A 24385-nucleotide genomic window follows, 5' to 3' on the forward strand; every position below is an offset into this window, starting at 1 on the left:
GGCGAGCGGTGCCAGGAGGGCCGAGGCCATATCCCGGAGGCTGCTGCATGTCCACTTCTTCCGTCCAGTCGCCATGAAGGAAGGCGTTCTTCACGTCGAACTGCCGGACGACCCAGTGAAGATGAGCGGCCACTGCCAAGAGGAGACGGACGGTGTCCATCTTCGCCACCGGAGAAAACGTCTCAAGTAGTCACGCCATAAGACTGAGTGAACCCGGGCCACAAGGCGCGACTTGTAGCGCCGAGGTGCCATCGGCACGGTGCTTCTTGGTGTGGATCCACTTGCAATCCACCGCCCTCTTGCCGGAGGAGGAGGCGAGATCCCAAGTGTGGTTCTTGAGCAGGGACTGCATCTCCTCGTCCATCGCCGCTTTCCAATGAGGAGAAGCAATAGCATCGGCTAGGCGGCGTGGGATGAGATCCGACTCGTGCGAGTGAGAAACAGCCGGTAGGGAGTACTCAGCCGGTCGAAGGAGATGTAGTGGGACAAGGGATACCGCGGAGTGCGGGTGCACTCGCGGACCCCTTTCCGAAGGGCGATAGGCCAACCCAACTGATCGTCATCATCGGGAGGGGGCTGGGAGGACTCGTCCGACGGAGGAGCGGAAGCATACGTGGGAAAAGAGGACCCCTCTCCGGGAGAGAGAGCGAGCTCACCGGGAGGGGAAGGAGAAGAAGCCGCAGATGGAGTGATGGAGGGTGTCTCCCCGAGAGGTGTGGATGACGACACACCGGGGAAAGAGGGAGACACGGGTGGAGGCAATGCGGGCGGTAGTGGCAGAACCGCCAAAGGGGTGGAGGAAGGTGGCAAGGCTGACGGAAGGGGCAATGGGGTAATGGAGGAGAGCTCCGAAGACCCCTCATGAGGCACGCCACTGGAGCGGAGGTAGGTCAAGTGGAGGTGGAACATGAGTGGATGGTGAGGGAGCAGTGGGCTCCGCAACGGGAAAGGGCTCCAAGTGGGGAGCCACAGGAACCTCATCCAACGGGAGGCGGGAAGAGGTGTCACCGAAGTAGGGCTCATGTTCGGCAAAGGTGACGTTTGCCGAGATGAAATACCTGCGAGACGGCGGATGATAACACCGGTAGCCTTTCTGGAGGGAGGCATAACCCACGAACACGCACCGGAGGGCACGGCGTCGAGCCGTGCGAGTGGGGGAGGTGTCGTGCACATAGGCGGTGCAGCCGAAGACCCGAGGAAGGAGGCCGGTCCGAAGAGGAACACCAGGAAATGCCGCGGTCAGCCGATCGATGGGACTCTGAAACCCAAGGACATCGGAGGGAATGCGGTTGACGAGTTGGGTACCCGTTAACACCGCGTCGCCCCAATATGGCCATGGCACGTGAGAGTTCACCAAGAGAGTTCTGGCCGTCGAGGTGACATAGCCGATGCGACGTTCGGCCATGCCGTTCTGCTCCGGTGTCGCCACGCACGAGGATTCGTGAAGAATTCCCGTTCGGCAAAGAAGGAGGTGAGATCGGCATTGATGAAGTCGCGGCGTTGTCCGACCGAAGCGCTGGATGCCGCGTCCAAACTGGGTCTGGACCAAGGTGCAGAAATGCGGACCGAGGCGAAACTTCAGACCGCGGCCAACAGATACGTCCATGTAGCGGGTAGCCTCGTCAACAAGGATCAGAAAATATCGATGGCCTTTCAGACTCGCCTGCGGGCGGTCCCCAAACATCACTATGAGCGAAACAACGGCGTCGAGGTGTGGGCCGTAGATGGAGAAAACGTAGACCGGCGATGCTTGGCCAACTGACAAGCTTCGCAAACCACTGTCTGAAGATCTAGTCCAGTACACAACGAAAGAGTCGCTTCAAAGTAGAAAAGGGAGGATGGCCCAGGCGCTGGTGGGCCAAGTGAAGTCGGGCACGACGCTGCTCATCAACCGGACGGAGGCCACGAGGTACCAAGAAGCACTGCGAGCGACCCCCATCATCCAACAGCAGCAGCCCGTTCTCCCGTCTAATGGCTGTAGTCCGCCCCCCCTTGTCAGAAAGGAACATGCCGTCAGGTTGGAGATGGAACGAACAGAAGACATCATCAACCAGACGCTGTGGTGACATGAGGATAGCTCGCAGGTCGGGGACATGAAGGACGTTGCGGGCGACACCGGGCCATCTACCTAGACTGCCCCGATACCAGCCACGCGAAGACGCCCGCCACCGGCCGTGAGAACTGTACGACGCCCACTGTGCCTCTCGTAGGATACAAACCGGTCATTGAACGGGGTCATGTGGTCGGTAGCCCCCGAATCAAGTACCCAGGTTGTATCCGAGACGATAGGTGAGTGAAGTGCCGTATGACCACAGTACCACTGATCAGACACCAGAGAGGAGAACGCACCGAAACCACCAAAGTGAGCGGAGGACTGGGACTGCATAGCGGCCAGCTGTTCCCGAAGAAGAGCCATGTCGGCCTGAAGCTGATCCATGGGAGACGGGGAGGTACTGCTGGCAGGAGCGGACGAGGTGGCGGCGACCATCGCCTTCGAGTCGACCGCCTTCTTCTTCTCTTGATCTAGCTTGCGGCGCCCGGCAGAAAGCGACTGCGGTGACCGGGCTTGTTGCAGTAGTTGCACACCACTGCAGAGGCCGGGTCGGAAGTAGAGGCGGAGGAGGAAGTAGACTGCCGAGTGAGAAGAGCCGTCGAATGAGGAGAAGGCTCGGCAGAGGAACCCTGCAGCTGGAAGTGGCTCTCCTCCTCCTGGAGTTCCTTGACGAGATCATCAATCGACGGGAGGCCTTCGCGTCGGTGGAGTGCTCGACGACGAATGTCATCGTATTCCTTGTTGAGGCCGTTCAGGAATCCCAGGAGCCGGAGACGAAGTGTGTTTTGATAGGACACGCAGGTCGGGTCGTCAGTCGGCAGGTAATAGTCGACCTCTTCCCACAGCTTCTTGTGGGCCAATGCGTAGTCCGAAATGGACAATTGTCCTTGACGGAGGCTGTTGGCGCGCTGAACGAGGCTGAAGAGACGCCAGTTGTCGCCATCACGACCACAATAGGCGGCGGCCTGGTCCCAAAAGCCCTTCACAGTAGTCCGATGCGGGAACCGGTCACGGAATTCGGGAGCGAGGGTATGAATGTACAGCCAGCCCATGATGAAGTTCTCTTCGGCTTCCCAGGCAGCGAAGTGCGGATGGGTCGGCGTGAGCGGTGCGGCAATGCAGTGTTTAAACAGTTGGCGGGCCTTGAGAGTTGTTTCGATCAAAATTGCAGTTAGGGTTTCCCCTTCCTGCAGGATCGAACAGATCCTTGGTTCACCGGAGTTCTGCCGGAACTAGGGCGATGTCAAACCCTAGTATCAGATGCCCAAGGGCTCTGATACCATGTGAAACCCTAGAAGGGTTGAGGGAGAGGAGAAGAAGGATGATCGATGAAGGAAGACTAACAGAATGACATAAGGACCCAAAGGGTTACATGGAGGGTATTTATACCCTAGGAGAGTAAGTAGGAGAGAGAGAGTGATAATAATAATAAGTCCACACTAACAGTCCCTGTCTGGGATAATTGATAGAGGTATTCTATAGTATTTCGCTATTTCTTTGAGAAATAACTTGGCATATCTAGGGCCTAAAATGTGTGTTAAATCAAGGAGTGATAATGATACACTCCCTCAGATAGTTGCGTGATATAAGCAAAAGTATGTTGAGTCAGTAATCAAGGACAAGATCTCCAAGAACTTCCAAAAAACAGAAACGAAATATGTCGAGTCAAGAGTTCAAGAAGAGGTAGATCCCAATGGGGAAAGAGCACAATGAAGATGAAGTAGGTAGAGCGAGATTGGCCGGATCGGCCCAATCTCTACTGGGAGGGAGGATCTCCCTATGCCAGGCACTGAACAACAGAGAATCTGCTGTCGGTCCCCAAGTCACCTTGGTTGCAAAATGTTGAGTACCTCCCTCAGACAACCTTCCCTGTTATTTATAGAATGCGGGCTCCATCTTGTCTTGCTCTACACATATCATTGATCAGCACGCGTGAATTTTTCTTTTTTAAAGATGATTTAAAGAGGGTGGTCACCCAACAAAGCTGTAACCACCCAAAGTACGCATGTATACCCATAAAGCTCTATCTGTACATGATCTTCCCCTCCCTTATCTATCTACCTATTTAGGAAACCATGATGCCATGAGACCCTTGATTTTGTGGGCGAGCACATCCATAGAAGCCATCCTCCGCCTAAATACCACCTCATTTCAGTGAAGCCAAATTGTTGAGAGCACTGTCATTGCTCGGCCCCCCGTCTTCCTCCTAGACTGCGTTTGGTTGTATGCCAGTGGAAGAGTCATATCAGATAGTCAAGCTTCAGTTTGACAATTCATCCATAGAACGAGCTAAGCATTAGCTACCACATTATTTTTGCCTGCTTTTATACTTGATTTCAAAATCATAATCCAGCAACTTGAATACCCAATAATGTTGTTTCTGTGTAATTTATTTGGATCATTACAGAACTTCAGGCTGGTTTGGAACATAAATTGAGGGGTCCAGAAGATGAAGGCCTTTGAGCCAAGCATTGATGGACAGGAGCAAAGAAGAGGGGACCATTCTCAAGTCTTCATTGGTTTGCATTAAGGCTTCATCATCGTCATCCGGGACTTGCTGCTTGTCCCTTCACTAATCAACATGAGATTTAAGTTTTTCTTACAACAATGCCCCAGAGTAAGTCTGCCATTGCAGGAGTAGCATAGACCTTTATCCTTCTTCTGCTGATATGCAGAGTATGTAATTCTCAGATTTCAGTGCCTGTGATTCGATTTATAATTTGGAGCATAAAAATATCGAACCTGTGAGGATGAACCCTTTGTATTATCAGGATATGACTTCCAATGATTAGGTGTAGCTTGCACTTACTTGTGTAAAGGAGTCGCAATTGACGATGGATTTGTGATCCATTGAGCTGGTAGGTATGCGTAAGAAGGGGGAGAGTTCCAAGCTCTGGAAAGAATTTCCCAATCAGACTCAGCTCTCATTGATAGATGCGTAATTTCTTTTATTTGGTAAGGTCTGTAACACAACTCTTTGCACCTAATTTATGGCCTTAGTTCCCTTAGGTAAGTACTTTATTTTATTTCAGGTGCTAAAAGGGGTAATTGAATAACAATCATTTCCAATTTGGATTGATATTCATGGACCAAATTGATTTGTTGTATCTTAAAGATTTATCAATGAAAAGCATGTGGGACATTCTATGTCTTCCTTAAAATGTGCCTTGAAATCCAAGCATCTAGTCATACCAAAAGTTTTTTTATGAATATATGAACCAGGTCAAAGCCAAATTATCAAGATGATGCACAATTAAATTTAATTTGTTGCAGGCTGGCATTGTGTGAAGACAAAAAATTATCTAAATCATGATTCCGGTCAATATCTACTGAAAACAGGATGATCACCTTGCTTAAATTTTCTATCTAATCCAAACCTTTCATGAACTTGTTCGGGCACGGCTTCAGTTACAACCGGTGGAACAGGGTACTGGCCCTGATGGCAGCCACTCCTTGAATTAGGTGCTCCAGCACATTGGTGACTTGTTGTTGATTAGCCTCAACTTCATCAGACAATGCTTCCATCCTATCTTCATATCTGACATTGTTGCCTAAGATAGATCAACTATGATACCAAACTGTACTGATCCTGGTTGAGAAATGAGATCGAACTACAAATCCAGATGAGAATTTCTTCACGAACTTGTCAAAAATTGAAAGATCTGAAGAATAATGTCTAGGAGTGAAGGAACATTGAAGAGATTTTTTTTGAAGAGAAGAACATTGAAGAGATAAGGACTATAGAAGCTAGAATTCGAGGATTGAGTCAGATTGGCTCTTTCCCATCTGGGATCGAGAAAATCTATCTCCTCCAGCGAATAAACTGCTGCTCCTCTCTTTGAACCAATGCCTTGACCTGCTCTCACTCTTATTTATTTGTTGGCCTCTTTTTCCTGCCACTTAATGCATTTTGACTTGCATATGTCAGGTCAGTTGCACGTGCTGGGTGGACCATTTTCCTCTTCTTCTCATAATAAGTATGAGAGAATCTTATCAGCCAGCACACAGATTCAACCCCTCCCTGGGATCTTTACCTAGGAGGAGTAACGAGCGGAACCCGCAACTCTCTGTTGCTTCAGGCTGTGCCCATGGGTCCTTGAGGTCCTGATCGAGTGGAAGCATCTCCTCTTTTGAAGCTATATGGGACTCCACCCTATCATTTTGAAGAAATTCCCCAACTTCCAGCTTGAGGACAAGCTGATCGCTTTGGGGAACATATTGAAGGCACATACCATTGGGTGCACCCTCAAAAGGAGAACCAGCACAACAAGGAACAACAACCCTGGAAGTTTCCTATATTGGTTGGGCCACGACCTGAGGAAACTACAAAGAACATCCAGCCTAACATGGGAGGCAGTGCATAGTACATTGTGAGTCTCCCTCCTTCCCTTCACCCCTCTTGGTCTAACCTGAGGGTGAAACCCTCTCTTCCCCAGGGCGAATCTGTTACGCCCCTGGCTGTAATCTATAGAAGAAACTTGTACCCAGGACAAGCAAAAGTAGTTCAAATCGTAACACAAGTCTCAACAACGTTTGCAGAGGTAAAGAAAGAAGAAAGATAGCTCGACCCCCAGCAGGCCGGTAGGTCGTGGTCTTGAAGGAAGGGGAATCCCCTCCCAGCCTCAATCAGGTGGAGAACCTCCACTTTTCGCCCAAAAAGCCCCCCTTCCTTAGTCTCCTTCACCCAAAAAGCCCCCCTTTATCTCCCATTTTCGTGTCTGTTTGTCTCCCCCGTCCTGCTCCGCACGTTGGGGACGGTTACGTTTCCTCCTTCACACTTACATGCATAGGAGGGTCGTAGCAGAATCACACACTGCTTCCTGGTCACCACCACTCTTCCCAGGGCAAAGCTCCAGCAATATAATCATTCCTGATGATCTTCTCTCTTATCTCACTCACTGTTCCCTCTCTCTCTTCCTCCCTATTGAATGATTGGATTTCTATGTAGTACATTAGGGAGACTGGTGTGATTCTCATGATATAGGAGAGGCAATACACCCAAGACAACAAGAACATTACAGTCTTCCCTTCTGTCCGGCTTCTTGAGATTTTCTCTATTGGTCTGGATTTCCAGCTGATCGATACCTACTATTGAGAGAAACAGTGAAGTTTTTACCGTTAGGAGGCTCTTCAATCTGATTCAATATGGTGTTTCATGCACACACCAAACATGTTTTGGTAGACTGTCATTTTATCCGACTGTACAATCAGACTCACTTGGTCATCCCTCATGGAATTTCCTTTCTGACCTCTTCACAAAGGTTTTACCTTATGCTCATGTGGATCTCATGAAGTAAGCTTGTCACATATGATCTGTATGCTCCTACTCGTGGAGGATTATTAAATATCATTATTTGTTGATGATCCTGGGACATTGGGCAAGTAGTTTCTTCGTCTTTCTTCCTTTCCTCTCCACTTGCATATGGCTCTTTAGTACTTCTCTCAATGGATAAAGAAAAATTGCAATCGATTTTGCGAAAGAAGAAAATGTCTCATTCCCATTTCTCCCAAGGTTGAATATTTTCATGTTTTCTCTTCCCTCTGCATCATATTTTCATGTTTCACCTTATTTTCATAGACTACCTGACCATTTATCCTTATGCGATCAGAGACTTTTTTATTTTTCTAACTGATATTTTTGTTATTGATCTTACAATTGTCCTCTCCATAAGGTTGACATTTTCTCACAGAAATGCCATTTCATTGTCATTTTTGTTGTGGTTTGCTATTCAAATGATGCCAATAAATACTTAATAGCACTGTGATTTCTTAAATGGAAGGATTTCATTTGCAAGGAACTTATTCACATTTTGGGTACCTAAAAATCAAATGATGAATTTACCCTCTCCAATTTTGAAATTTTTACCCAGAAAAGTGTGTGCGGAATCTTATTTTAGATAATTGCTATGTGAAATTTTTGCCCTGGAGACAACTTATTTCGCTTTTTTCAGGTTCTTGACAATCTTCCTCATGATCTAGTATTCTCCCCTGATCAAGTTTCTCCATGGATGGAAGTTTGGGTTCAGAATGAGCCTGGGAGGTTTGTAATCTCTATAATGGTGTGAAATCTTTGATGTCAAACGTATGTTACATTTTTCTCCATATTATTTTGTCAGGTATAACATATGCTTTCTCAAAAAAATGATTGGGGGAGATATTTTGAGCAACGTTTATTTTAAAACTGTTGGGGTGCCAAATATATATAATGCCTTTTTTGCGATCCCTATGTTAAACTATGAAAGCGAGAAAAAGAAACGGGACCACAGAACAGGAACCATGACTACATGAAGGGTTAATCTACACGTGCTGTAGCATGAGTTGAGTGGGAGACTGACCACTTGTTCTTTGGCTGGAAATAAGTGGGTTTGAAATAATGAAGCTTTAAGAAGCCGATAGGGGGATGGAGAAAAGCTTCGAGACAGAACCAAATTGTGGGTGAGAGGGTGATACGTTCTTCTCAAGAACGTACTGCAAACATGCCTCCAAGAGACCTTTGCAGCAGAAGCTGAGGCTGGAGCGGGGGAGTCTTCCATGACCAGACGGGGGGAGGGAGCTATCTCCATTCTCCCATTGTTATCAATCTCCCATTCATCTCATCTACCGTCTATGACCACTCATCTCCTCTATATCAAAATCTTCTTCTGTTTGGTTCCTGGCATTGACATTCAACATTTGATTTTTTGTACATTTGGCTAGTACAATCACTATCTTGATCGACCTACACCACTGATGGTATCAGGGGGTGGTGTGAAGGGACTGGTAGACTGGTAGGGCAGTTTTCAGTCGAGGCGATACTCCGGGTTGCAGGAAGCTGCTTCTGGCTGGCTTGTGATTATAAAATATCTTCTTGGCAGGGAGCCTCATCTGTGAGAGGGAATTGTTAACATCTCTTATCAGACAGGCATCTCGTGAGTGCTATTGAGGCATACAATACGTGGAGGCAATTCTTGATTCTTATTTTCTAATGGTGGAAATGTTGGGGCGCATTAGTTTTCTTTGGAGCTTAGGGCCCAGTCGTATGAAGAGGATGAAATAAAACAATGGAGAAGCAACAATGAACATGGAACATGTTATAACATGGTCCAACAGAACAAACTTAAAATCCAATTTTGTGACAGTATTTACTATTTATCTTCGTTCTCTCTTTACCATTTAGCTGTTGAGATGGTATTTCCCTTCATGTTTTTCATCAAGCATTTGGATCAAGATGCTATATATTTTAACAAGATCTATGTTTTCCTTGACATTAATCTTTTTAGTACTTATAACATATGACTTATTGATATGACCCCAATCATATCTAGGGGAATTTCACGCACTTTGTCCTGTAGGGGCATTTCTATCATTTTATGCACTATTGGGGAGGTTTCATTTTCCTTTTAGGTTAGTTTTCCCTTTGGGAGGACAGCCAAGAAGTATGGAAGGCATTTTGGTTCTCGTATCTACTCCATCTACCTCTCTTTGTGCATGATATTTCCTGCACCCTCTCCCCTCTCTCTCTCCTTCTCTCTCCATCTCTCTCTCTCTCTCTTCCTCTCTCTCTCTATGCGACAATATTACTGTTAGATTGACATTCCTTCTCCTCTCTCTCTCCTTCCTGTCTGGACCGATCCTAAATCAAGGTTGCATTTCAATGGGATGCCAGTCAGGAACCCATCTCATATCAAAAAAATAAGACTGAAATATTCAATTACCTCTGAATGTCGGTCTCTTTTCTGATGTGGTTCTTTTATTTTCATTTTCAACAGTGAAGAATTATCAGAAATTTATAAGCCAATCCATGATCCATTAATTACTCGATGTCTGGAGATTTCTGGCATGGACTGGCAGAATTCTGGATCGGCCAACATGATGAAACTTCTATGGTCAAAAGCATTTCCCAAGTCTCGAAGATCTTGGATGCCAACTGGATGTTTGGTAAGAAAACACCTCACCATCTATTTGTGTGGATACATCTTAGTTCATTCGAGGGATGGGGCTTGTGTGTTGAAAGTGAAAACCAAAATTTGATATAAAATAACTTACGTAGAGGAATCCATGAATTTAGTGCCATTGTCACATCTGTGGTTGTTTCCTTGAAGAGACAATGCCATGGAAAATAATATGTGTCATAGAGTAAAGTCAATGAAAACTAATTCTATCTTAGTGATTACTTTTTCATCTGTATCATTAATCCTTGATTTCAACATCAAACTATCGTTGGCAAAAGAGAAAATGAAAAAACCTATTTCCTGGTCATACATAACTTAAAAGATCAGGTCAACGAAGGTAGAAACTGTCTTCTAAGTATACTGAAATCGTTGTGCATGTTTGCCCATTATGTCTGATCATCTTTATGAGAGTTTTTAAGATTATGCCCTTATTTTATCGGCAATAAGTGAAAAGTCTCCTTTTGAACATAATGTCAACCCTTCGTTCCATAATCTCTTTTTCTTTATTTTCTGTTGCTTTTGCCGTGCATGAAAAAATTATTTGGTCATCTAACATGGGACATAATTGATTATTTGGCCATGTTTTCCATAACTGTAAGGCATCTTTAAACCATGTGATTCTTATGCTGTTTCTTTGGCTGGTAGCCAGCAGTAACTGCTTTTCATGTGGAACCCTTGTCGGGTTCAAGGTATCTGAAATTATTTAAGAAGAAAAACCTTCAATAACTAATGAAGATAATTGTTTCACCTTCTCTATATGTAGCAACTACTTGAGGTTCTTCATGGGGCCTTACCGAACATGTCTCTCATCGCATCTGATTTCAGTTTCCTACCAGACGTAAGAATATTGGGTGAAAGAGCTCCTCTTGTTTCCACCAAGGTAAGTCACTGTCTTTTGAAGCATTTTAGTAGCCTTGTATGAAACTTTTGAATAGATTATTATGACAGTTGCATTGGTCTCTCTTGTAGCAGTTTTGGTCATTCAGGATCAAGCATCAGTTTTATTGAAATGTTTATTCATTGGTTATTTCCTCTTAAAAATTAATGAGGGCTCTGATGCTGTTTCTTTCCTAACTTATTCCTTCATTCTTGCTCAATTCATTATTGTCTTCCTGGAGCACATTATCTTTTAACTGTTCAAGTTTCCAAAGAACAGAGAAATAAACCTTATTGTTGAGCTAAGTAGTTTCATTTCTTAACTCGTTTCTTTATTGTAATCAATTTTCATTTACTTCCATATACCATTAGTTTTATATTGTTGTAATGCCCTTAAAAGGTCCACTTGTGATGGATCCTTATAATGGCCTTTTGATCGTTAACAGGATATTCCCTGTTAAGGTGTGCCTGTAAACCCATATTTGAATGTGTTTCTACTGATGAAAGTTATCCTTTTGGGGGACCCTTGAAGCCATGGCACTGGTGACCTTGGGTGTGGTGGTGTTACGCTCCCCCGGCCCAAGATCTTCTGTAGAATGAGAATATTTCCAAATACCGCAAGGAATCCAAGAAACTCTCGTCCAAGAATCGGATGCAAGAAACAATTGGAGAGGAAAGAGTTCAAGAACAATGGTGTGAAAAGAAAAGGAAGAAAGAAACTAGGAGTCCCGCATTCGGAATCTCCTCCCTCCGGATCGGGCGTCTCCCGCTCCAGGCTCACGACTGCCGGTATTCAAAATCAAGAGTGCGTTTCTTTCTCGGCGGCCCTTTATTTATATGCTCTTGGGTTGACCACTACGACTTGGTTGACCGGCGGCGCTTAGTCCTCTGATATGTTCGAGGATGGCTCGTATCACTACTCCCTCCCTCCAAATCCAAATTGTCCCCAATTTGGAAATCTGGAAATTGGCGAGTGATTACATCAAAGTCTTCCCAGGTTGCGTCGAAGTTGGGCAAGTCTTTCCATTTGATGAGTAGTTGCATCCCGGTTCTGTTGAATCTTCTCTTAATCACTGCTTCAGGAGAGACCTGCCATTCCCAGTCATCAGAGATGTTAGTAGGGACCAATAAAATATTGATGTCATCACCCACGACTTTGCATAAGTTTGAAATATGAAAAACTGGGTGTTGCTGTTTTTGGAAGATCCAATTTATAGGCCACAGGCCCAATTCTTTTAACAACTGTGTAAGGGCCGAAATATTTAGGAGCTAATTTCTCTGATAAACGTCTGACTAGGGATTTCATCCTCTATGAACGTAATTTCACAAACACTTTATCTCCCTCTTGGAATTCAATATCCTGGCGATGTTGATCTGCCTTTCTTTTCATTACTGCTTGAGCTTTGGCTAAATGGGATTGTAAATGGGACAGTATACGGTCTCTTTCTGTGAGTAGGTTGTCTAGCGAATCAATAGGACTTGGTGGTGACCCATAACGGATGATAGGAGGAGGATCTCGCCCATATACAGCTTTGAATGGTTTCATTTTGGTTGACGAGTGGAAAGAAGTGTTGTAACTATATTCCGCCCAAGCTAGCCAGTTTGCCCATTTTTTTGGATTTTCAGACGCGAAACAGCGCAAGTAACATTCTAAACTTCTGTTCATGACTTCTGTTTGCCCGTCCGTTTCAGGGTGATACGATGAACTGAGCTTTAGCGTTGTCCCTTGTAACTTATGTAGTTCCTTCCAGAATTGGCTGGTGAAACTACTGCCCCTATCAGATACAATTGAGCGAGGAATACCATGTAATCGTACTATCTCCTTAATAAATAGGTTAGCAATTTCAGGAGTAGTAAATGGATGTTTGACCCCAATGTAATGACAGTATTTGCTTAATCTGCAAACCACTACCAATATCGTGTTATAACCTCCTGATTTGGGTAACCCTTCTATAAAGTCCATGGACACGTCCTCCCAAATTTGGTTGGGAATGGGCAATGGTTGTAACAACCCAGCAGGAGAAAGTGTGGATGCTTTGTGGCGTTGGCACACCTGACAGGCAGCCACATATGTTCTGATTTTCTTTTTCATACCCTGCCAGTATATGTGTTGAGAAATTCTCTTGTACGTTTTGAGCACTCCCCCATGTCCCCCGATTTTGGCATCGTGAAACTCTTTGAGGATCAAAGGAATCAGTGAGGACTCTGCAGGCAGTACCAGCTTACCCTTGTATAGCAAAGTATTATTATTCAGAGTGTAGTGGGTCGTTGTAGATGGTTGAGAGATTAGTGCACTTTTGATACCAGAGAGTTTTGGGTCTTGGTTAATCTCTTTGTCCAGTACCTGCCTATCTAACCAGTGCGTCATTGAGATATTATGACAATGAGGTTGTTCCTCTGTCCTGGAGCGTGATAATGAATCTGCAACTGTATTATGTCGACCTGCCTTGAATCGGATCTCAAAATGGACGCCTAGTAGTTTTGATACCCACTTGTGATAATGCTGCGGTACCTCCTTTTGCTCATTTAGGAACTTTAGACTGAACTGATCAGTATGTAAGAAAATTTTCTGAAATAAAAGGTAGTGTTTCCACTTGTGGACTGATAACACCACTGCCATTAATTCTCGTTCATAGGTGGATTTGAGCCTTGAGTTACAGTTGAGAGTTTTGCTAAAATATGCAATAGTGTGTGACTCTTGTATTAGTACAGCTCCCAATCCAAAGCTGGAGGCGTCCGTTTCAACGATAAAAGGTTTGGTGAAGTCAGGCAATTTGAGTATAAGAGTAGAAAGTGCACCTTTCATGTTGATGAATGCTTTATCTGCTAAGTCTGTCCAATGAAAGAGTTTTTCTTCAGCAATGATGTCAGTGGTTGAGCCTTTTGAGCATACTGTGCAACGAAACGCCTGTAATAATTGGTCAATCCCAGGAATGACCTGAGCTGTTTGAGAGAGTTTGGGGTTGGCCATGATGTAATAGTGTCAATCTTGCTTGGATCAGTCTCCAGCCCTTGCATCGATATTCGGGGACCAAGGAACTCAATACAATTTTGAGCAAATAAACACTTCTTGGGATTAACTCCTAAGCAGTGTTCTTGCAAAATTTGAAATACTAGATGTAAGTGTCTCTCATGTTCTGCAATAGTTCTGCTGTATATTAAAATGCCATCAAAGAATACCAACACAAACTTGTATAAGTATTGTTTAAAAATGGTATTCATCAGAGCTTGGAAAGTAGCAGGTGCATTACTTAACCCAAACGGCATGACCAGAAATTCAAAGTGTCCCTGATGTGTCTTGAACGCCGTTTTGTGGATGTCATCTTCGTGCATGCGAATTTGATAATACCCCGATTTGAGGTCTAATTTAGTGAACATGGTAGCTCCTTGCAATTCCTCAAATAATTCATCAACAATGGATATAGTATATCTGTTTGGAATGGTGACTTTATTGAGGGCTCTATAATCAATACGAATTCGCCATCCTCCATCTTTCTTTCTAACAAGAAGTGCAGGGCTAGAATAGGGGCTGGTAGAAGATCGAATGATTTTAGTGGAGATCATATCATTGATAAGCTTTTCTAGCTCATTTTTTTGGAGGTATGAGTATCGGTATGGTCTCAAATTAATTGGGGATGTCCCAGGCTTCAAATAATTTTTGTGATCTATGTCTCTTTTGGGTGGAAATTTGTAAGGTAGACTCAAAAACAGAAGGATGTAGAAGACTGAAAGTTTCAATGTAAGAAGATTTTGAGATGGTGAATACAATGGGTTGGCTTGTATCACATGCTGCGTATAATGCTCGGAACTGTCTTTTACTATTGATGATATCTTGTGCGCTTGGAAATGGTGATGTAGAAGCTGATAAGAAACACTGGTCGGTCTTGAGATTGTGAACGACTCCTTGCAATAAAATCTTCAAAGTCCTCAGATTATAATTGCTTAAAAACCACTCCAGGGTCTGCAACCATTGAGCCCCAAGCACCACATCTATGGCTCCCATGGGTAATGGTATAAATCTTGGACAATATCTATCCCCTACATATAGATAGGCACATCCAAGCAGATACCTATTGATGACTGCATCGTCCCATTAGCTAGCAACACATCAAAGCGCCCCCCTGCTACAACTTGGAGTGAGGCTGCGGCTATGATCTCTGGGTCAATAAAATTATGGGAGGCCCCACTGTCAACAAGTATCCTCACAGGATAACCGGCAACATGTTCCCAAAATTTGATGGTGTGGTTTCGAGATGGGTCCTGTGATATAAATGTCGTTAACTGGGCAGAGAAAACAGATTTTCCCGTAATTGGGGCATCATCTGTTTGCATTGGTACAGCTTCGTCATCTGAATCCTCAGCTGGTTCAGATCTATCCACCACCATAATAAGATTCAAGTCTTTTTTGCATCGGTGACCTGGCAGGAATTTGTCATTGCAATGAAAACAGAGCCCCGTTTCCTTCCTCTGTTGAAATTCAGCTTCTGTAAGTCTTAGATTTCTTTTTCTTTGTGGTTGTGTTTGACTGGTAGAAGGGTGTATAGATTGGTTGCCATGAGGTGGTGCCATAACATGATTTTTCTTGGGAGGTACATAGACCCTTTGATGATTTGGCAGGTAATTTGGAGAATTTTGTCTTTGAGCTGAACTTGAGTATGGCGCTTGCTGATGATAAACAGGGGAATTTTTCCATGCCGTGTAAAGGACCCCCAAATCTATTTCAACTTGTACTGAAAGATCCATAATTTCTTGCAAACCAAAAGGTCTGCATTTACTCACCTCTGTACGGATTTCTGGCTTCAATCCATGTAAATAGGCGTATTCTTTTGTTTCAGCCGCTATTTTGGGGAGTTGTGATAGAATGCGTTCAAACTCATCTCGGTACTCAATAACAGATCCAGTCTGACGCACATCGAATAATTCCATATAGAGTTTGTTGAAAGATATACCATAACGATTTGCAAACAGAATCTTGAAATGCTCCCAATCACGAAATCCTACTTCTTTTTCTGTGTAGATAAACCAGTTCTGAGCAGCATTATCCAAATGCAAAGAGACCAAATGCATTTTATCTTTGTCATCTATAGGATGTAAGTAAAAGAATCGATCCACGCATGCAATCCAGCCGTCTGCATTTTCACCTTGAAAACGGGGCAAATCGCCACGCTTAAACTGAAGATTTTGATCAAACCTGGGATAAGGTTGTGGTGGATCTGGTTGAACGCGTTGATGCCGATTTTCTCTTTCACCAGTAGGTGTCGCCTGTTTGAATTCTTCCAGGTGCAGATTAATGGAGGCGATTTGCTCCATCACATGCTCCAACACGTTGGCGGTACGGCGTTGAAATTCCACTGTGCTTTGATCGGCCCTGGGATCTTGCTCCATCGAGAAGTGGATCAAAATCAAGAAGGACGTGGTTCTGATACCAGTGTTACGCTCCCCCGGCCCAAGATCTTCTGTAGAATGAGAATATTTCCAAATACCGCAAGGAATCCAAGAAACTCTCGTCCAAGAATCGGATGCAAGAAACAATTGGAGAGGAAAGAGTTCAAGAACAATGGTGTGAAAATAAAAGGAAGAAAGAAACTAGGAGTCCCGCATTCGGAATCTCCTCCCTCCGGATCGGGCGTCTCCCGCTCCAGGCTCACGACTGCCGGTATTCAAAATCAAGAGTGCGTTTCTTTCTCGGCGGCCCTTTATTTATATGCTCTTGGGTTGACCACTACGACTTGGTTGACCGGCGGCGCTTAGTCCTCTGATATGTTCAAGGATGGCTCGTATCAGGTGGAAGTCTAGACTATCATGTTTTTGATATCCATCTTTTCCTTTTTCCAGTAATAAATACCATCCTTTGCATTATTTTCACTTCCTTGGTCTTCTTGTATTTTTTTTGGGTATAAATGTGGTCCTGTTTTATTAGTTTAATTTTGTGTCTCAACTTCAGTGAAACGGTTGCAATCAAATTTACATGTTGTGTTTATCTCTTTGTAGAAAGATGGATGTACAACTGACTATGACAGTTATCTAGATGCAAAGGTCAGTTCCCATTCCTAGACTCTATTTGTTGTGTATTTGAATGTGTGTGCTAACTCAAGTTTTCCTTAAAAGGGAAAATCTCTTTATGATGGAAGATAAATGAGAAAGGTCCCACAATTAAAAATCGAAGAGCAGAAAGATTATGTTATATTTGCGAATGTAGATTTTGGTTTTGGTATTCGTCTCCGATAAATGAAATATTTTCATCTCCGTTAAGAACATTTATTGATCCCAATGATGGACCAAATTAAGCAATTTCAGTTTTTGCTGCCTGTGGAAATCGACAGGTGGAGATAATGTATAGAAGGGATTGAAAAAAGAGAGATTGAGAAGAGAAAGTAAAAAAAACTCTACAAATCAGACTTTATTATGGTAGAGGTTTTGTCAACTCCAATGTTGGGACCCCAGTCGGAGATCCCTTCAGTTCACTGTTGAACAGCTGCCAAGAGATTAGAATGGCTGTTGAGAGAGTGAGTGGGATTGGGGTTGAGAGATAATGGACATGAGAGCGATGGAGAGAGAGGGAGGATGAACAAAAACACTAGGTTAGGAACCCAGGAAGAGCTTCTGAATATGTAGTTTCAAGTAGAAGCGGGAGCAAAACCAGGCCCTAAGCCGAACATGGGAGTTAAACAGCGCCCATGTCTATTCCCAAAGGTTCCATTTTGAGCCAAGGAGAACACCCCTCAACCATCCTACAAATAGAGGGGGAGATGATGGGATAAATCATTCAGGAAGGAATCAATGGGGGAGTTGGGTGACCTTTCAATCAAACATCCTTGTTTCTCTTTCCATTGATCCATTTTTTAGCATCTATCTCTCTCGCGTGCTGCCCATACCCTTTTACCTTTTGTTTGGGGTCCTTACACACAGTTACATAGATGAACATAGATAAGGTGGTGGCTCAAGAGGCTACTCCCTCTCCTTGGAGTCCTCAAACTCTCCTCTGAACTCACAAACTTTTCGGCCCCTTCTGCTCTGTTTACCCTTTGTATACCGGTGTTTATGTTAGTGGGCCAATGCTACTTAGTGACGTGTGATCTGATATAGGCCTCAGTGTCTAGAAACGTCCTAAGAAAAGGACAAGAAGAATCGAAAAGATGAATCATGCCAAGTCTATGTTTGGGGTCTGTACTGAAATATCGAAAGAAATCTCCTTTGTCATGGAACCCCAGATGCGAAACCCCCAATATCTCCTCTCGTACGTCTCCCCCTCTTGTACTGTCCCCTTTAGCATGTAAGTTGCTAGATATTGTCAAACAACCTATCCATACCATGCACGATGTTTGGGTCCTATAAACTTTTCATATGATTTGGGAGGTAGATATTGAAGATTTGAAAAATGATATAACCTATTTTACAGTTCTCTGCATCATGTAGAACTGAGTCTAGTGTCACAGCCCTTCCCTTAAACACCACCTCATTGCTGTGCAGCCATGAGGAGCCTAGTGAACTTTTTCCTATTAACTTTTCATAGGAGCCTTTTCCACCCCAAGCGTCATCTGCACGCACCCCCCTGGAGCGTGTTCCAGCATGTGTTGTCTGACGTCAGATTGGCCCTTTGTGTAGATATCAGCACATTGTTGAGGAAATCATGTGTAGAGAGTACAGAACTGTCCACTATGCAGCTTCACTTTAATGATGTGACAATCCACCTCAATGTGTTTGGCATGATTAAGTTCCACTGGATAAAGAGCAGTACTTATGAGCTTCTTGTTGCAAAAGAGGCAGATAGGATGATCAAAGAGCACTCACAATTCAGCCAAGAGATTTGTGAGCCACAAGTCGTCATAAAAACATCAAGCTAGAGCCAGAATTCTGCCTTGACACTGAAACTTGCAACTACAACCTGCTTCTTGCTTTGCCACTTGATAATATTACCTTCCACAAAGGTACGGTAACTGAAAATGGAGCCACAATCAAACTGAGAACCAGCATAGTCAGCATCAGAATAAACCTTCAAGTGAAGTTCACTTTGGATCTTTAACTCAATACGGAGACTGACAGTACCCTTTAGGTACCAAAGGAGACAATTGACTACAAGTGGCACACCTTTGGAGGATGCATGAGCTGACCAAGAATACCCCCTGTGGAAGCAATATCAGGATGAGGAGTGGGTGAGTTATATAAGCTTACCAATGAAGTGGTGATACTGTCCCAGGTCAACTTGGTCCTTTATCTCAGCCAATGATTAGCTTCAATGGAGGTGTTAAGTTGCTGTGAATCATCTTTCCCAAGTTCTTAAAGAAGCTCAATGCTGACTTAAGAATATACCCAAGGACAAATAATACAAGGGCCCATGATGCGTGGTGTCACATTCGCTTGCCGCATTAAGAAAACTTGGATGCTGTAGAGGTATCATTCCCGGAGATAATTATGCCATCGACATAGACAAGAAGAGTGGTCACTCCCTTGGACAGAGAATGACAGTGAAAAAGGATGAACTGGGTGAAGCGACCAAAACAGGTACGAGGAGATTGCTATAAATCGTTTAATGTCTTATTCAACTACAGACCAGGGGACAATAGGCAAAGACTGGCACTTTATAAACAGGAGGCAGGGACATAAAATGCCTTCGGGGAAAAAGCCTCCAAATAATTGATCCCATAACGGTTGGTTGTATGCTTTGACAACAAGATGGGCCTAATACCATTTACGGGAACCATCAGTTTGATACTTAACAGTGTAAACCCAGAGCAACCCACCTAATGTCTGCCAAGTGGAACGGGAACAAAATCTCAAGTATGATTTTAGCCAAGGCTTGAAGTTCCTCTTCTATGGGTAACCACCATATGGGGTAAGCGAGGGTAGAGCAACAAGATCAAGATTTATGAGGAAGACTCAATAGGGAGAAGAAATGTGGCGCGAGTAAACATATTGAGCCAATAAATCTAGAGGCTTGGAAGCACAAGAGCAAGGGAGTTCGTGGACAACCAAAGGGACGTTGTGGAGATACAAGAGATGGACATTCTGCAGCTGAGTGTTGCAGCGACAATGAATATAACTGTTATATGCAAATTCAATACGCAGAAGTAAAGAATCCCTAGTACCATGATGTTCATGTAAAAGACACCGAAGAAGATTTCCGAGACTCCGATTAACAACTTCAGTTAGCCCATCGGATTGAGGGTGAAAAGTAGATGTAAAATTTAATTTGGTGCCCATGTGATGCCATAACGTTTCCCAAAAATAACTCATGAATTTAACATCACAGTCAGAAACAATAGTTTTAGGAATACCATGGAGACGGATAATTTCATCAAAAAAAATTTGAGCAATGTGTGTAGCATCCGAAGTTTTACGACATGCAAGAAAATGAGCCATTTTTGAGAAACGATCGACTATAAAAAAAATAGAATCAAATTTCCTTGGAGTTTTAGGGAGTCCTAAAACAAAGTCCACACTAATATCTTCCCATGATCTGTGCGGATTCACACTTTTGTTTGAGAATTATTATGTTGTTTGTGAGAAAAGAGTGATTCCTTGGTGATTTTTCTGGCAATAGCGGCAACGGATCGTCAACGGAACGACTACGGCGGCTTCTCTTCTTCGGTATCGTCAACTCCTCTTGGATTCCTCCTTTATTTTTCTCCAAACATTAGCCTCTCCATCATTCTCCTATCAACTTATCCTCATCATCCCTTATCATTGAACACATTCCTTCATATTAATCCACCATCTTCGCCTAGTTCCATTTGTCTTCCTTCTTCTTCACTTCACCAATTCTCATGCTTTATCCAATCCAAGTCATCCAATTTCACACGTCACCTCTACCCTTCACTTTACCCATCAATATCCTCTTGTGCCGGTCAAATCACACACTTCCACTTATCCGTTTTCCACACCTTCCCCTCTCTTCGTTTGCATGCGCTCGTGGAGCTGCAGATCAACGTCAATCAAAGCCATTCAACATCAAGATATTCAAGCTATTCACTCCCATCTCTGAGACACCCCAACTTTTGAGATAATTCTGGTTCATGATAATGATTAATTTGCTCCAGTGATAGTTACTTTGGAACTTCCGGTGTGAAACTTTAGGCGACCATTTCAAATATCATATTTCCATTAGTTGGTACATCGAAAGTATTACCAAAGTGTTTCGTCGAATCCCTGCTCTTTTAGGATTAAACCGAATTCGGATCACCCTCAAGGAACACATCATTAACAATATATTTTTATTAGTTTATTAAATTCACGAATCCATTTTCGTGTCCCGAATCAAGTGGTATCAGAGCCGAAAGGTCTTGCTTGCTTGTTTGATTCTCTTTCTCTTAAAAATTAAATTACTTTCTCGTTTCTTTAGTTAAAAAAAAATTACTTGCTTGTTTGTTTTACCTCATTATGACGAATCGATCGGGTCTAGATTATTCTCAAAGGGATAAAGAGTCAAGTATTCCCGTAGAAGAGTCTATACCTCCTTGGATAAAAGTAATTATGGATGGCCTCAAAGATGTAACACAACGTTTAACCTTCCCAAAAGCATATCTTTGGTTGTCTAACCATAATTAAACGTTGTGTCAGCTCTCTTGTTAGCATTTGCACAGGAATCACCAGATTAGGTGAGTCAAAGTGGAGTATCAGGTAACAAAATTAATGCCAACACTCCCCCTAAATCTTGTTTCGAGACACTCAGCTTCGATATACCTAAAATGATGATTCCTCTGCAATTGCCGATAAGAAAGTTGACTGATGTTGCTCCTCTGCATTAAGTTGACTTTTTCCTCGTCATCACTGCAACACTCAGCTGCATTATATTCATTCAGAGAATTATAGCTCTTTATTTGACTTATCTCGGGACATGTTTTTGTTATCCTTGTGTTGGCATCCATGACCTCGGCCTTGATCATGTGTGCCCTCTCCCTCTTTCACGGTCTTCCTATGTCTAGTGATTCAATGACTTCTTCTGAGATCATCACATCTAGATACTCAAATTGCCCGATGGATTACATCATTGGATCATTCAGGGCCAGTGCTGAACGGACCAGCTAGGCAACCATGTCGCGTTCATGATTCATCTTTCCCAGACTATGCTTATAAGTCACCACTTGAGAGAGCTCCCTGGGAAATTCTGCTTGTGGCTCTTCCTTTCCCATCGTGAGCATCTCAAACTAATGATTTGGGGCTTGGATCTTCACCTTCTTTGATGCAAGTCACTCATATTCATGATGTGCAGGGCTTCCAACATCGCCCTGTTCGTGTTCTTGTTGTCAATTTGTGACAAGTTCTCCATCAAAGGTCCAAAGATAAATACAGCACAAAGAAGATATTTTTTCTGCACCACATTCCCATTTTTTATTGCCTCCAACAGACCATGTGCCTCCAAACGCATCGCCCATAGAAGATAGTTGTTCCAGGAATAAAAGTGGAGATCTCTGCCACATCCCTCACTCTGGGAACTGTGGTGTTGGCAATATCTCTGACCACAAAAGAACTCCCATCATCTTGTGATGCAATCACTGCATACCTCAGCATTTCTCCATGTACCTCAGATCAAATAAACATGTGCTGGTGCCACATGTAGAAAAATAATGTCCTCTGATGTCAAATGTGGCCTCACCTCATTTTTAGATAATGGAGAATGGGCCTTTTCTTTAAGCTTGTGTGGAAGTTACAAATCCCTGTCTATAAAAATACCCATGTGATAGATGAAAAGTATTTTTTTTGGTGCTCAAATATAAAGCTACAGAATGTTGATCTCACTAACCCTATGAATCACTATCTATAGTATAGGCTATATCTAGTCAATGCAGATATCTTGATCGTCCATAAGTTCAAAATTGAGTAGCACCTACCAGATCAGCTATATTTTTAAGCACAGTGGAAGGGGATTGAATCTTAACATGGTATCAGAGCAAAGGTTGAGGGTTTGAATTCCAGGAATCTTGTATGTGACAAATATATGCATAATAGTACTAAAAGTGAATCTCTAAAATTTATTAAATTCAGCATCTTTTATTTGATGAGGCATCATTTTTGGAAGTCTCTTGGTCACATCTTTCTGGAACTTTGGATATATCTCTGAGCCATCTCTGCGGCTGACTGTTCTTCATCACAGGGGGATGCAGACATCTTCTTCCCAACAGATTTTATTTTGTTGGAGATGATGGACCTTTCATGTGGAGGGCTGAAATCCCAGTCAAGTTTGAATTCATCAAAACCTTTCAAGAAAAGGAGAACTATGATTGTATGTCCCTTTTCGTAACAATTTTTCACAGTTTTCTTTCTGCACAGCGTAATATCATTTCTCAATTTTAAACCAATAAATGAAAAAAAAGTGTTATCATGTTTTTCCATGGGTTTGAGTTCACTCCAGTAATGTCGTCATGATGCAGTTAGATACAGCTTCATTCGTGGAGGAATTTGGTTTGCCATCAAAAACAAGGACAATGGACGGTTATAATCCTCTTCTCAATGACTTCAAAAATACCAAGTTTTATTTGAGCGTGCCTACACATAACACCAAATAGGCGAGCATCTTGGAGAAAACAGAGGACCCTGCATTCATGGTAATTATATCTGAGCACAACATTGATGTCCTCTTTTTTTGTATTTTCTCTCATAGAAATTGATTTCTTGTGAGGGGTCTATCCATTACTACTTTAATTGATCAATGGAGGTTTTATTTTTCATTGGCAGATACTACGGATGCTTTAACGTCCCATTTTTACATTCAGGCCCTGGAAAATCATTTTTCTCTTAGTTTCCGGGACCCATGTCAAAAAGGGTTTGCAACTGGAGCTGAGAAATTTCACTCAATGGAGGAAAATCATTTTTCTTGGATGTGTTCCCATAAGTGATCTTTTTCTTAACTTAACCGTAGAAATCCAATTCATTTATCCTCAGTTCTGAGTCAAAATTTTCTAGGGACTATTTTTTTTGTTGGGTTCATATGAGGTTTGTCATCAACAGTTTTTGCGCCATTATCAATGAACAAGATTGACTGTATGCAAGGTAGATTATTTTCATCTCTACATTCAAATAAGTTGTTAAGCAACAAGGACATTTCATGGCCGAATGATTTACCTTCTTGGGCGATTATGGTATTTTGTGTTCACATCAAAAGCTGTAGCATTGGAGGAATGTAACCAGAATGAATGGTGTAAGCTAACATAACAGTGTAAGGTATTGTATGCAACACAGATCAATGGGTATTAGAATGAATTGTGTAATGTACGGTATTAAGTATAGCTTACTTACTCGAGAAAATTCTAATTATTTTCATCACTATGTAGAATCAAATTGTTGAGCAACTGATATGATCCGAGTCATCTTTCTCTCGCTCTCTCTACCTCTCTCTCTCTCTCCACCTCTCTCTCTCTCTCCACCTCTCTCTCTCTCCACCTCTCTCTCTCTCCACCTCTCTCTCTCTCTCTCTCTCTCTCTCTCTCTCTCTCTCTCTCTCTCTCTCTCTCTCTCTCTCTCTCTCTCTCTCCCTCTCTCTCTCTCTCTCTCTCTCTCTCTCTCTCTCTCTCTCTCTCTCTCTCTCTCT

At 43.2% G+C, this 24385-nt stretch overlaps 1 protein-coding gene across 1 annotated transcript in view; it reads left to right on the plus strand.

Annotated features, from left to right (window-relative positions):
- The window catches only part of LOC144715978 (NADH dehydrogenase ubiquinone complex I, assembly factor-like protein (DUF185)), a 68001-nt gene extending 44151 nt beyond the window's left edge, over window positions 1–23850 (plus strand). The window contains exons 8-14 of the mRNA XM_078590942.1: window positions 8005–8093; window positions 9802–9970; window positions 10748–10864; window positions 16852–16896; window positions 22952–23080; window positions 23229–23402; window positions 23533–23850. Coding sequence (XP_078447068.1) covers window positions 8005–8093; window positions 9802–9970; window positions 10748–10864; window positions 16852–16896; window positions 22952–23080; window positions 23229–23363 — 684 coding nt within the window. The 3' untranslated portion in view covers window positions 23364–23402; window positions 23533–23850. The remainder of the gene's footprint in view (window positions 1–8004; window positions 8094–9801; window positions 9971–10747; window positions 10865–16851; window positions 16897–22951; window positions 23081–23228; window positions 23403–23532) is intronic.
- Window positions 23851–24385: the final 535 nt, after the last annotated feature.

The sequence above is a fragment of the Wolffia australiana genome, chromosome 20 (assembly GCF_029677425.1).
Source record: "Wolffia australiana isolate 7733 chromosome 20, ASM2967742v1".
Taxonomy (NCBI): Eukaryota; Viridiplantae; Streptophyta; class Magnoliopsida; order Alismatales; family Araceae; genus Wolffia; species Wolffia australiana.